At 43.3% G+C, this 15424-nt stretch overlaps 2 protein-coding genes across 2 annotated transcripts in view; one reads left to right on the forward strand and one right to left on the reverse strand.

Moving 5' to 3' along the window:
- LOC109621337 (NADPH oxidase 5) overlaps nt 1-15424 on the forward strand; it is a 411936-nt gene that overhangs the window by 31219 nt on the left and 365293 nt on the right. The window lies entirely within an intron of this gene.
- LOC134287572 (uncharacterized protein K02A2.6-like) lies at nt 207-7997 on the reverse strand. Its single transcript, XM_062849626.1, has 3 exons — nt 3682-7997; nt 2744-3560; nt 207-2661 (listed from the first exon to the last, which is right to left on the reverse strand). Exons 1-3 carry the CDS (start codon nt 4519-4521, stop codon nt 371-373), a joined length of 3948 nt encoding a protein of 1315 aa, XP_062705610.1. The 5' UTR covers nt 4522-7997; the 3' UTR covers nt 207-370.

Consider the following 15424-nt stretch of genomic DNA (forward strand, 5'->3'; position numbering starts at 1 on the left):
TCCATTTCTTTTGCACAGGGTAGCACGCTACCCCACCTTGTTTTCATTTAATTTTCACTGGGGCAACATCTGTCACTCACTACAAGAACCAAAATGAGCTAAAAAATCGTGTTAGTTTTGTTATTGATTTTTGCTCTCAGGTCTTAGCTATAAAATGTTACACGACTGATTAAGCAAATAAAAAGGTTTGTTTACATATGAATAGCTAAATTGTTATGCACTTGTTGGGAATCATTTCTGCCGATTCCTCAAACGTATATGCAAACGAATAGAGAGTTCAATTTATTTAGCAGTCACGTTTTGGAAGGTAGGTATACAAATGTGCAGTTTTTTTGTAAAATAAGATACTCTTAATTATCGTTAATTATACTTACAAATCATCATCAACCAACCGGACGTATTCTTGCAGGTACGATGGCGCCTTTCTTTCCCGAATGCTTCTAGGACCGAGTGCTGAAGTGAGCTGGAGTGAGTTTTCAGGACTGTCCCGGCTGTTAGGATCTGATGGTGTTTCTTCGATGCGCCACTGAGATACCTTTTTGGTTTGTGATACGTGCCGCTTCAACACATTGCCGTCTTCATCGTTCAGTGTTAAGTTACCGTTCTTTACTTCAACTACGGTGTACCGCCGCGGTAAAAATCTCGATTCTCCCTTGCTGTGTGTATGCCGTTCGACTATTACGGTGTCTCCAGGATTGATTCGGCAAGGTCGGGCTCCTCGTCGTTGGTCTTCCCGTTTCTTTCCTGCTTCTTTCGCCTCTCGATCTCTTTTAGAAAATAGTTCTTCATTGACTGAGGTTTTTTCAAAAGTGACCAATGGAAGACATCTTTTGATTTTTCGACCTGTCATGATTTCCTCCGGAGGATATTGGGTTACACTGTGGCATGCTGCGTTGTGAGCCTGGATTGCCATACTCAACTCTTCGACGTAACTCGTTCCGTTCAGTGTAGCGCTTGCCATGGCTTTATTTATTAGCTTCATGTAGCTTTCTACCAGACCGTTTTGTTGTGGAAATAGCGGGGTTGAGAAAATTGTGGTGATATCGCGACTCTCACAGTAGGTTTTGTAGTCCTGGCCGTTAAAAGGAGGGCCATTATCTGATTTGATAAACTTTGGAGTGCCCTCTCTTTCAAACACATCCTCGAGAACCTTCTTGACTTGTTCAAAGCTAGTGGATTTTACCGGCCGAGCTATTAAATACCTCGATTTGTAATCAACGACAACTAAGATGGAGATTCCACCGAACCTCGCGTATGAGCCGTTGAAATCCAAGGCGATGGTCTCCCACACTGCTTTTGGAGCAAAGATACGTTGCATTGGGGTCGGTTTTTCGGGTCTACCATTAACAGCGCAAGTTGCACACGCGTCTACCCACTTTTGAGCATCCTGATTCATTCCGGGCCACCACACACGCTGTCTCAAGATACTCTTATGCTTGGCGGCTGAAGGATGGCCTTGGTGCGACACTTCCAACGTCCGTTTTCGAAGGGTTTCAGGGATAATCACGCAACCGGTTTTCACTAGCATACCATTTCGAGTATCTAAGTCGTTTTCGAAAAGCTGGTATCTTCGCAAGTGTCTTGGCCAATGTCCAGACTTGAGAGCGTCCATGACTTCTTGAAGGGTTTTGTCTTCAGATGTAGCTGCCTTTATTTCGTTTTCCGTGACGAACTCAATGGTGTTTGCTTCCAGGCTTGCAATCTCCCATGGGCTGTTTTCCTCGTCGAATGGCTTGTCTTCTCCACTATACAATCGTGATGAAGGATCAGCGATATTATCCGCGCCCCGTACGTATTCCACCGTGTAGTTGTAAGGACTCAACCGTAGCGCCCAACCATCGGCTCGTGTGAGAGCTCTCTTGGAGTCCTCACGAGATCGATTCAAAATAAATGATACTCCCTGAGCATCAGTTCGCAGCGTGAAGTGTCGACCGAGTAAAAAGAACGAAAAATGTTCGACGGCCCAGACTGCTCCAAGAGCCTCTCGTTGGTTTTGAGCGTATTTTCTCTCCGTAATGGTAAGGGATTTAGACGCAAAACTAATGATTCTTGACTTGCCTTGCAAATCTTCCTGTACCAAAACGGCGCCAAGTGCTACAGGTGAGGCGTCTGTGTACAGAATCGTTTTGTCGTCTTCGGAGAAAAATCCCAGTGTAACACAGCATTTTATAATCTGTTCTTTAACCGTGTTAAACGCGGCGCTCTGTTTAGCTCCCCATGTCCAGGATTTACTGGCAATAATTTCCCATAAGGGGCTTGTGATGTCCGCAAAATGCTTCACGTGAGGACTGATGAAAGAAGCCAATCCGAGAAAACTGCGCAATTCAGATATCGTACTGGGCTCTCGAAACTGTTGAATGCTTTTGATTTTCGCATCGTCAACGTGAAAACCGTGTTCGTCGAGTTCGTAACCTAAGAATTTCAGGCGAGTTTTGTCGAACTCACATTTGGCAGCGTTTAAAGTTAGATTGTTTGACCGCAACCTTTCCAACACATCGCACACAGTTTTACGCAAATCTTCCAGCGAACTCGCAAACATAAGAACATCGTCGATGTAGACGATTTTGTTCTTAACATCCTTAAGGATCCGTGTCATTTCCCTTTGGAAGATTTCGGGGGCACAGTTCACCCCGAACATCAACCTGGTAAATCGGTACATACCTGACAAGGTGAAAAAAAGAACAGATGCACAAAGGAACTATTTAAAAGGAATCTCTAATGCTTATATTTAATGCACACATACCATTTTCCGTTAGGAATGTTGTTAGATCACGAGATTCGGGATGAAGTTCGAGATGATAGAAAGCGTTTTTGAGATCGAGTTTGGCAAAGAATTTGGACCCATGGAGTTGCACTTTCATCTCTTCGAGCAATGGGAGACGAAAGTATTCTCGATTGATTGCTCTGTTTGGACCACGCATATTGACCACGAGGCGAAAATCGTCCTTTCCCTTGGCAACTGCGGACATACCGCTAATCCAGTTGGATGCACTGGTGACTTTTTCGATAATACCCTGTGATTCCATTTCCGCCAGTCGATTCTTGGCTGCTTCTCGAAATGCCGCAGGAACGTTATAGTACGCATTTCGGACGGGTGGTACTGTTTCATCAACGCTAAATTTTACCTTGACTCCAGGTACTTTAGGAAAGACGGTTAGATCGTTTAGTTTGTCTAGATGGTTAACCGTTGCGTTAACGTGCAATATTCCCATATCACTAGCCGTTGATCGACCTAACAACGATCTTGTTCCGTTGCGTACAACGTAGAATATCGCTTGAATGGCAGGTGCTTTGCGTTCCACTGCAACAATCTGTGCTTGAAATATGCATTCTACTTTCATAGGACTGTGTGTACCATATGCACGGAGATCTTTAGGGTTCGACTGTTCAACAAACTTGAGATTGGCCAATCCTGCCTTGTACTCTTGCTCAAGGCGAAGCCAATCTTTACCCCCGATAACGTTAACGTCCGCGCCGGAGTCGATAAGCATTTGGATGGGACTAGACGAGCCAATACAACATTCCACTAAAACGTCTGCAAGAGATAGCGCGTTTACGTACTAAAACAAAAGAATGCAGTTTTTTTTTTTATGAAACAAATGTATTCTAATTCAACTTCTGTTTTTTTTTTTAATTTTTAATCTTTTTAATTTTAGTAAAACAATTTACGACGTATCATACCTGTGTTTGGTCCATCTGATCATCGTCTTCTCGTGTAGGTGATGCACTACTTTTGACCTGGACCTGCCGAACGTGGGCTCGACGGCAAGTGATTGCGTAGTGACCTTGTTCACCACAAAAATTGCAGTTTCGGCTCAAAGCTGGACATGGCAAATTGGAATGCGTTCGACCATTGCATCGTCGACAACGACTACGACGTCCTCGGTCCTGAGTGGATCGTCGTTCCGCGTACTGATTGGTCCGTGACCGTTTTGGTTGTGGCCCTCCGTTGTCTGCTCTCGAACGTTTCTTTATCGAATCTTGTACTGAGGTGGTTCGGTGTACACGGTTAACTGCCAGCGGTTCCTTGTTATCAGGGGTCGTTGTCTCCGCTTCGTAGGCCTCGTCCCGAGTTGCTGCCTGTACAATGTAATTGGTGTCGTGTCCGTAGGTCCTTGCGGCCCTCACCAAGTCCTTGTTTCTCAATCCCTTTAAAAGCTGCGATCGCACAAATCTGTCGTGGTCGGTGGGGCTGTATCCACACAGCCGAACTTTTGCCATCAGGCGGGCATGAAACGCCACAGCATTCTCCGTCTTCAACTGTTTCATGTTAGAAAATGCTTCGTGCTCTGCAGATGCGTCAGTCATGGATTGGAAATAGTTACCGATGTTGGCCACAAACTTTTGGTAGCAGTTGGCATCGGTCAGGCTCGGCCTTAGCTTGGCGGCTCTCACGATGCCTTGTAATTCGGTTCCCATCGAAAGGAACAACAATTGTGACCGTCTCACAGGATCGTTTGCATTGCTGAGGGTCGCTGCCATTTCAAAGTTTTCAATGTAGCGATTCCACTCCTCCCACATCTGGTTAGCCGCTACTCCTGCCGGAAAAGGCCTGATATTCTCTCAACGTACGCTCGAAAAACTGCTCTCGGGAGGATTTCTAGGTGCGACAGCGGCAGACCAATCCTCATCGGGATCATACCGGATGGGCCGCATTGTTTGCATGGAATTCAATGCTTTCGTTATGCCTGAGAGCACATTCTCCATTCTATCAAGACGCTCGTTAGTATTCTGGTCGCTTTTGTTACCACCGTCAGTTTGGGTTGGCGTAGGATGATCACTATAGTTCAGTCCACTCGTTAGCGGAAGGGAGTCACTCGTAATGTTTGAACTGAAACTTTTTTCACTTCTGTCATCGAATTCATCGATTTTCGAATCAGGAATGCTAGCTGACGATCCTGATGCCTCCAAGGACGCGGAGTCCGACTGAACCAGCCACTCTGGGTCGGAGTCCTTCGGAGCTCGAACATATTTGCCTTCGTTCGCCATTTCGTGTTGTTCCACGTTCTGAAACATGTGTTTTTCAAAATTAGTTATATTCGGCAATTCGATTGCACAGAATATTCAACAAGTCATTTTTTTCATGGTACAGTCAAAACAGTGGACATCCGGTCAGGAATTTTGGCCATAGCACAAAATGTTTGAACAAAATGACAATTTACATGCTTCTGGTCATGCTCAGATCTAAATGGCGGACATCCGGTCAAGCTTTGGACAATATTCCATATTTGCGGCCATAGCGCAGAATATTCAAATGAGTCATCAATTTAACGGACTTCCGGTCACGTTGGATCAATATTGCGGACATCCGGTCACGCATTGGACAATATTTCATATTTGCGGCCATAGCGCAGAATATTCAAATGAGTCAACAGTTTAACGGACTTCCGGTCACGTTGGATCAATATTGCGGACATCCGGTCACGCATTGGACAATATTTCATATTTGCGGCCATAGCGCAGAATATTCAAATGTGTCAACAATTTAACGGACTTCCGGTCACGGTGGATCAATATTGCGGACATCCGGTCACGCATTGGACAATATTTCATATTTGCGGCCATAGCGCAGAATATTCAAATGAGTCAACAGTTTAACGGACTTCCGGTCACGTTGGATCAATATTGCGGACATCTGGTCACGCATTGGACAATATTTCATATTTGCGGCCATAGCGCAGAATATTCAAATGAGTCAACAATATAACGGACTTCCGGTCACGTTGGATCAATATTGCGGACATCCGGTCACGCATTGGACAATATTTCATATTTGCGGCCATAGCGCAGAATATTCAAATGTGTCAACAATTTAACGGACTTCCGGTCACGGTGGATCAATATTGCGGACATCCGGTCACGCATTGGACAATATTTCATATTTGCGGCCATAGCGCAGAATATTCAAATGAGTCAACAGTTTAACGGACTTCCGGTCACGTTGGATCAATATTGCGGACATCTGGTCACGCATTGGACAATATTTCATATTTGCGGCCATAGCGCAGAATATTCAAATGAGTCAACAATATAACGGACTTCCGGTCACGTTGGATCAATATTGCGGACATCCGGTCACGCATTGGACAATATTTCATATTTGCGGCCATAGCGCAGAATATTCAAATGTGTCAACAATTTAACGGACTTCCGGTCACGGTGGATCAATATTGCGGACATCCGGTCACGCATTGGACAATATTTCATATTTGCGGCCATAGCGCAAAATATTCAAATGAGTCAACAATTTAACGGACTTCCGGTCACGCTATGGACAATATTTTAAATTTGTGACCGCAGCACAAAATATTCAAAGTAGTCAACAATTCAACGGACTTCCGGTCGCGTTGTTTAAATATTGCAGACATCCAGTTACGCTTTAGATAAAATGTCATATTTGCAGCCATAGCGCAGAATGATCAAATGAGTTAATAATTCAAAGGACTTCCGGTTGCGTTGTATCAAAATTTCGGACATCCGGTCACGTTTTGAAAAATATTTTGTCAATTTGTCACCATAGCACAAATTGGTAGTTAAGACACGGACACGTTAAATGATCTTAAGCCAAATTGCTTTCGAAATCAAACGTGTTTTGTAAAATTTATTTTTTTTCATTCACTACGTATGTGTTTACTTATTCAAATGTTATCAATCATCAAACAAAACTGAAAATTAATAACTTGCATTTTCCTTATTTTGATTTTTTTCTACATTCAGAGGATGGGTTTTAAATCGGGAAGGCACTGTATGATTATTCTTATGCTTGAATTGCTTTTAGCATTCCATAATGTTTAGCGAATGCAACCACCATCCATAATTTTTATAGCACATTTGAATTTGAAGAATGAAATAAGATCTCAGTAGACATGCCATATTACGGTACCCATGGTAACGTAGAGCATTTTTTTCAGCTTGCAATTAGCACAAAGAAAAAAATGCTTTTATGCGCAACGTGCCTGTGTTTAAAGGGTATGTGTTTGCAACCCAAACGGGACTTTTTTTTAATTTTCGCCTTCTCCTGTTAGGGCTACTTACATTAATATTTCCGAATCGTGCTTTCACTCACGTGTCACGACAAAGATGTTTAATGGAATAGATGAAAATTTCGGTATCACAATCCTCTTTTTTTTCACTTTGGAACGCGCTTGCACACGCGTTGTGTAGAATCTTGACTATCACAGTATCAGTTTTAAGAGATTAAGTGAAAATTAAAGAATTCTTACCGAAAAGTTTTCACTTCAATAATGCGCTGGCACGCCGTACACGTGGAGGTGATGAGGTGCGTTTGCTGGTTGGAAATGTATTTGCTGGAGTAGAACTTTTTTCACTTTCTGCGCATGCACACGCGTGATGAGGCACACAATTTCAACACTTCGTAGGTTAAACTTTATTTGATCACTTGCGTTAACCAGTGCTCGGGTGATTTCTAGTAATAAAAGAATGAATAATCTTTTCTTATCAGGTTCATAGCTTTTCTGAAAAACCTGGCAGGATAGCCAATGTGCACATCTTAGATTGTTACAAGAAATCACCCGGCGCAATGGCCTGTTAGCTGCGACGTAACAATGGCTTACCAGTTGCCGCGTTGTCGTAAGAGGAACTGAAGAAGTTGGATCACAGCCTACTTGTGCTATGCTATATTTGAATATCGATAGCGTCGCCCATGTATATCGACTCTGTGCAAAGCGTTGCTTTGCTACGCAATCTACACTAGTATAATAAATATACTCAATTTGCTAATATAAGCCACACACAATCCACCTATTTAGTTTTAAGCAGATGAAGTTACATAATATATCATATTCTGATTTATCGACCGTATTATATTAATAACTTGATGATTTTGTGGCTATATCGGTCTTTTTCTACTCATAGTATTGCTGTGTGCGTTCAAGACGCAAATAGGGCCCAAATGCGCTCCAAACGCGGTAACACAGTATTACCAAAGGAAACTTAGCAATCATAGCCAACATCACCGCCAACCTTGGATCCAAATGCTCCCACTGACATCGGGTTACTTGTTAGAAAATCTTACCGCATTTGGTGTTCCCACATTTGATATTTGCATATCGAATGCACACAACATTATCAGGGAGTAGAAATCAAAGTGGATAATGAAATGATAGATATGATAGTATTCACTAGGTAGCGAACAAGTGCGAAAATTTTATAGAAGGTAAAATTAGGCAAGTAGGCCATGTATTGAACGAATACATCGAATGCGTGAAACTTCTGCCGTACGACCTGTGCTTTTAAACAGATCGGCTTGGTTGGTAGTTCATACCACCTGACCAGACCAGACCACGACTGACCAATGAATATTGTAGCGCGATTTTTCCTTCGCGCTGGGCCCATAACCTCTTGAAGGGACACCAGGAAAAGCTTTTTATAAAGCATTTGTCCATTCCGAATCCGGAAGGACAAAGTCACGTATATCATAGGGATGGAATAACTCACATAAAGGTGAAGCCTAAAAAAAAGTATTTAATGTACTTTCATGGAAAAATATGGAGCCCTGAGTAGCTGAAAATTCTCTGATCGTGAAAACAGTATGATATCCCATGGATATTCAAATTAAATTGCCTTTGCTAACGATTGTGCAACAGGTTCTACATATGTATTGCCTACGCATTGCACTCAAAACCTTACTAAAACACTCTATATTTCTCATAAAATAAAAAAGAGTTTGAAGTTCGTTTGAGGCAACAAAACTCAAGAACGGATGAACCGACCAGCATGACTCTTGCACGGTTCGGTTCGTATTCGTGATGGCTGTGTTTATATATACAAAAAGTTACGAAAATCAACATGAAATGTTACAAAATTGATAAAGTACTGATTTTCTATGAGCTGGGAAGGAAATCAACATGACCGAAATAAAATAAATCTAGAGTGCGGTGCTATTTTGAGCTAAACAGTTGTCAAACCACCACAAGATGGCAAGACAAAGTTTTCCGGGACAGCTAGTTTCTCATAAAACAATCATTTCAAATCTGGTTCAAATAATCCTTAAGTGGTCCCCTCGGAGTCCACAATTGGATTGTTGGGGTCCAATATTGGGTAGATCGTATTCTCTTACCATGTTAAATTGGAGACAATAGTGAACCCCCTCGAACCCCCTTCGACGAGCATCTGAATGGCGAAGAGAATGTAGGCACGGAGGGCCAAGGCAGCGGAGGAAATGACTATGTTGGTGCAGCTGAGGACGGGAACGAACCAACTCCCACGCTGAGGGAAGTTAAGGATGCCATCCACCAGCTCAAAAACAACAAAGCGGCTGGTAAGGACGGTATCGCAGCGGAACTCATCAAGATGGGCCCGGAAAAGTTGGCCACCTGTCTGCACCAGTTAGTAGTCAAGATCTGGGAAACTGAACAGCTACCGGAGGAGTGGAAGGAAGGGATAATCTGTCCCATCCACAAGAAAGGCGCCAAGTTAATGTGTGAGAACTTTCGAGCGATCACCATTTTGAATGCCGCTCATTTTGAAGTACTATCCCAGATCATCTTCCGTCGTCTTTCACCTAAAGTAAATGAGTTCGTGGGAAGTTACCAAGCCGGTTTCATCGACGGCCGGTCGACCACGGACCAGATCTTCACCGTACGGCAAATCCTCCAGAAATGCCGTGAATATCAGGTCTCAACGCATCACCTGTTCATCGACTTCAAAGCGGCGAACGATAGTATCGACCGCACAGAGCTATGGAAAATTATGGACGAGAACAGCTTTCCCGGGAAGCTGACTAGACTGATCAAAGCAACGATGGACGGTGTGCAGAACAGCGTAAGGATTTCGGGTGAACTATCCAGTTCATTCGAATCTCGACGGGGACTACGACAAGGTGATGAACTTTCCTGCCTACTATTCAACATCGCCCTGTGTTGTACGACGATCCGGGCTCAACAGCAGGGGTACGATCTTCACGAAATACAGCCAATTTGTCTGTTTTGCGGATGACATGGATATTATTGCTAGAACATTTGGAAAGGTGGCAGAACTGTACACCCGCCTGAAACGTGAAGCAGCAAAGGTCGGACTGGTGGTGAATGCGGCTACGACAAATTACATGCTGGTAGGTGGGACTGAGCGAGACAGGACAAGCCTTGGCAGCAATGTTACGATAGACGGGGATACAAACGAGGTGGTAGAAGAATTCGTCTACCTTGGTTCCTTGCTAACGGCTGGCAATAACGTTAGCCGTGAAATACGAAGGCGCATCTTCAGTGGAAGTCATGGACGTTGCTCGAGGAGGACCTGCAAGCACTCGGAGTTTTCGTGCGACGGGTGCTAAGGACGATCTTCGGCGGCGTGCAGGAGAACGGTGTGTGGCGGAGAAGGATGAACCACGAGCTCGCTGTACTTTACGGCGAACCCAACATCCAGAAGGTGGCCAAAGCCGGAAGGATACGATGGGCAGGGCATGTTACAAGAATGCCGGACAACAACCCTGCAAAGTTGGTGTTTGCTAACCATCCGGTTGGTACAAGAAGGCGTGGAGCGCAGAGAGCACGATGGGCGGACCAGGTGGAGCGTGATCTTGCGAGTGTTGGGCGTGACCGAGGTTGGAGAGCTTCAGCTGCAAATCGAGTATTATGGCGGCAAATTGTTGATTCAGTATTATCATTAATTTGATGTTAACTAAATAAATGAAATGAGTGAACCCCCCTCAGATTTAATCAATAGTGCTCCCCCATTAGCGTGGTTCAAAAAATCGTTTTTGCTCCACACCGCTTATACGATTCCTAATCAGATTATATGCCTTCTCCCAAAATTTGAGCTCATTTGGTTGAAAATTGAGACTGCACAAGCCCTTCAAAGTTTGTATGGGAATTACTATGGGAAAACGATGTTTTTCATTCAATCGACCGTAGCATTTCCCCAAGTGCCCTAGTTTGTTAGTTGACCCTTGGTTATCCTAGGCTACTCTATCAGCTACAACTTTGCCGAATACCGCATTCAAATCGGAGGCCTCATTAATTAGTTACCGATTTTTATCCAGAATCGAAATCTTTACTCATGATGGTTAAACTATTCGGCGGGCATCACTGCATTTTGCAGTGAAACATAGTAGCCATGATTTCAGTGTGCTATCTTTGGCGCCATATGCAGCAATGTTGCCTGCTGGGAAGCTGGAGGATCACTGTTAAAGTTTGTCCAGTTGGATACAAATCGATACCTAATTAATGAGGCGTCCGATTTGAATGCGGTCTTCGGCAAAGTTGTAGCTGATAGAGTAGCCTAGGATTACCAAGGGTCGACTAACCCACTAGGGCACTTGGGGAAATGCTACAGTCGATTGAATGAAAAACATCGTTTTCCCATAGTAATTCCCATACAAACTTTGAAGGGCTTGTGCAGTCTCAATTTTCAACCAAATGAGCTCAAATTTTGGGAGAAGGCATATAATCTGATTAGGAATCGAATAAGCGGTGTGGAGCAAAAACGATTTTTTGAACCACGCTACTCCCCCATATTTGTTCACATTTTCAAATTTGTTCAAAATCTATCTATCTATCTATATATATCTATATATATAAAAATGAATTTCCGTCTGTCTGTCTGTCTGTCTGTCTGTCTGTCTGTCTGTCTGACCGCTATGCATTCGGAAACTACTGATCCGATCGGTGTGAAATTTTGTATGTGGGTACTGTTAGGGCCGGGGAAGGTTCTTAGCTTGGTGTGAGACCTCTCCGGTCTCTGGAACGGGGGGCTCCCATACAGATGACTTTGTGGGGGACGTCTCTACGGAGCTGCATGTCAAAAAACACAGTAGGCAGGAAGTACGACGGTAGCCGGGACAGCTATGTTTCAAAAGTGATTCTATTTAGAAACTAATTTGTTGATGTTGGAACCGCCCAATGCCTCAATCAATCTGCTTAAAAGGGACATTAAAACCATTTTTTTTGGCTTCGGATGTCAGTGACAAAGTCGGTCAAAGACAAAGCAATGGAGACGGACTGGATGAGCCAGCGTCCTGAAAATACCCTGCAGATTTGACACAGCCAAGGACGACCGCGAAGGTATTATCACCTTTGAGACCGACGTCTCTCTGAAGGCAAACGTAATGGAACGTAAAACTCGCTTTTGACCCCGGGCGAATCTTGCCGCTCCAGAAGGGGACGTCACTAGGCCCCAAACAGCTGGTCTGAGCCGTGGCCGCTTCCGGGGTCGGCAAAGAAGGCCTCTTATGCTCCCGGGTCCCAGGGCGTTGTAAGTGTGGGGAAGTTTGCGGATGTGGGTGGTCCTCAAAAGTGGCTACATTCACTTAGTACGTACCAATTTTATTTCTATCTACTCTACAACAGGGGGGTAATGCGACGTGATAGGTTTCGTAGGTGGTAGCGTCGTGGCGTCGAGTGGTGTCCAGTAACTGGCACCACGTAGAACTTGACGGTCCGGCGAAGACGACGCTGGACTCCTCTGGACTCGAGACAGAATACATGATCTGGTGCTGTAGGTCGCACTTCTGGACAGCACGAGGCATGGATTCTTCCAGACAAACTATTTGCTAAAAGCCCAGAATGCAACGGGACTCCAGACGAACTTCAGGTGGCCAATTATTTCACGTAGCTGGAATACAAGAGTGGTAAAGGCTTCTGGTACAAAACTTTTCGGGATTATTTTAAAAATGACTCCAATCACTCTGTTTGGGATTCCTCCAGAAATTTCTTCGGGAATTGTTCCAGGATTACTCTGTGAATTCCTTCAGGGATTCGTCTAAAAATTCCAACAGGGATTCGTCCAGGAGTTCCCCAATAAATTCCGCTAGAAATTCCTCCAGGTATTCCCCTAGCATGTCCTCTAGAGATTACATCAGGGAATCATCCAGGAACTTCTCCAGAAATTCTTTCAGGGAATTGACAAAGAATTCTTCCAGGAAATCTTCCTGAAAGTTCTCCAGTGATTCTTCAAGAAAACCCTCCAGAAATTCCTCTAAGAATTCCTCTCAGGAGTTCCTTAGAAGATAGCACAAGGAATTTCTCTAGAGATTTCCCCAGAAATTCTCTCAGGTGTGTCTACTGGAATTCCTTCAGAAGCTCCTCCAGGCATTCCATCAGGAGTTCCTCTAGGGATTGCTCTTGGAATTCCTCCACAAATTCTTTAAGGAATTCCTCCAGGAATTCTTTCAGAAATACCTCCAGGCATTCCTCCAGGGATTTACATGGTGATTTCTCCAGGGTTTCCAGCCATTCCTTCTGGATTTAATTCTGGGAATACTTCAGGAATGTTTTTGAGAATTCCACCAGGAATTACCCCAGGAATTCCTGCAGAATTTACCTCAGGAACTCTGTATTTCATCCAGGCATTTCTTGCAGGATTGCCACCAAGAATACCTCCAGGAATCACCTCAAGAATTGATCCAGAAAATCCAGGGATTCCTTTTTGAAATTCTTTCAAGAATTTCTTAATTAATTCCTTCAGGATTTTTTTCCGGGAATTCTTCCAGGGTTTCCTAGAGGAGTTTTTCCAGTAATTTCTCCTCCAGGTATAGCTCCAAGGATTCCCCCAGAGATTTCACCAGGGATCCCTCCAGAAATCACACCAGCATTTCCTCCAGGAATTCCACCAGGAATAGGTCCAGGTATCTACCAGAAATTCCTTCAGGGATTATTCTAAAGATTCTTCCAGAGATTCCTCCAGGAATTCCTTCGATAAATTCCTCCAATAATTCATCCAGATGTTCTTCTAAGATTTTTTCATGGAATACCTCCAAACATTCCTCTGGAAATTGCTAATGGAATTTCTGCAGGGATTCGTCCGGGAGTTCTTCTGGAGATTTCTCAAAGATTCCTCGAGGAATTCCTCCAGGTATTTCTCTAGAGATACCTCATGAAATTCCTGTAGAAATTCCAATAGATATTCCTCGAGGAATTTCTCCAGAAATTCTTTATAGGATTTCTCCAGGGATTCTACCTGAAAGTTTTCCAACGATTCTTCAAGAAAATCTTCCAAAAATCCCTCCAGGAGTTTATCTGAAGATTTCTCGAGGAATTTCTCTAGCTATTCGTCAAGGAATTCGCACATGCATGTCTCCAGGCATTCCTTCAGGAGCTTCTCTAGGGAATCCTCTAGGGATCGCTCTAGGAATTCCTTTAGGAATACCTCCAGGCATTCCTCCAGGGATTTTCATAGGGATTTTCATAGGGATTCCTTCAGAGATTCATCCAGACATTTCTTCAGCATTTGATTTTGGGACTCCTCCAGGAATACCTTTATGAATTCCACCAGGATTTGCCCTAGAAATTACCCAAGGAACTCCTGCAGAAATTACCTAAGGAATTCTTGCAGAATTTAATGCAGTAATTCGTTCAGAAATTACAACAGCAATTTATTCAAGAAATCATCCTCCCGGAGTTTATACACGCATTATTCCAAGAATCCAGGGATTCCACCAGGAATTGGTTCAAGGGATGCCTCCAGTAATTCCAACAGGTTTTCTCAGTAATTTACCAGTAATATCTCGAGGAATTTACCAGGAATACCTTCAGGGATTTCACTAAAGATTCTTCCTCCAGTAATTCATCCAGATATTCATCCAATAATTCGTGGTATTACTCCAGAAATACCTCTGGGAATTTCTCTAGGAATTTATTACTCGCACTATCTGTCTGTCTGTCTGTCTGACCCTTATGCATTCGGAAACTACTTATCCGTTCGGTGTAAAAATTTTGTAGGTAGATATTTTTGGGCCGGGGAAGATTCTTAGCTTGGTGTGAGACTTCTGCGGTTTCCGGAACGGGAGGTTCCCATACAGATAACTTTCAAGTCACACTGTTCAATTTTCTTTACGCACAAACTGCTAAAATACTAAATGTTTTCTTCTTTTTATCGAAGGTTTTTCTTTCAAAAGGCGCTGTTGTGTAGTTTATAGCAGTTGAACTGTAAATTCTATGGTCGAGTTGTCCGTTTAAGTTACATTGATAAAAAGTTGGTTAGCAACCAAACCACAAAACAGCATTCTTTATCTGAGACAAATGTTCCATTTGGATAACGTGCCTCTGGAGCCGGGTTTCCGATGTTTATACAAATGAGTTTACATACTCTTTGGAGCCATACAACTAAAAATTTTATCTTCATGGTGGGTGGCTATGTTCATTATAGAACAAGTTAAGAAAATGAACAAAAACATTGGAAAAACTGTGCAAGAGCAACAATTAAAATGGGCAATACAAGGTTTGTCGGGTCAGCTAGTATCATATAATTGCTTTCCACCGTAATTCCCAAGGTAATTCCATTACTTATACTTATTGGCTAGGAACATGATCCATCGTTTCCAGGTGAAAGTTCACCAATAAAAGCATTTTTGAGCAGGAAATATAAGAAAAATATGATTGGGTCCACTATTGGTTGGAAGTCCACTATTGGCTAAACTATCCTACTTGTATGCATTTGTTCTCATCATCTTGTTGTCAGAAAACGATAC

Source organism: Aedes albopictus, chromosome 2, assembly GCF_035046485.1.
Source record: "Aedes albopictus strain Foshan chromosome 2, AalbF5, whole genome shotgun sequence".
NCBI lineage: Eukaryota > Metazoa > Arthropoda > Insecta > Diptera > Culicidae > Aedes > Aedes albopictus.

Excerpts from the sequence above, each read along its gene's own strand:
- LOC134287572 (XM_062849626.1), bottom strand. The coding sequence starts at position 4,521 with ATGTGGGAGGAGTGGAATCGCTACATTGAAAACTTTGAAATGGCAGCG. Across the intron at positions 3,561-3,681 it reads ATCAGATGGACCAAACACAG|TACGTAAACGCGCTATCTCT; the intron begins GTATGATACGTC and ends CTTTTGTTTTAG. Across the intron at positions 2,662-2,743 it reads AACATTCCTAACGGAAAATG|GTATGTACCGATTTACCAGG; the intron begins GTATGTGTGCAT and ends TCACCTTGTCAG.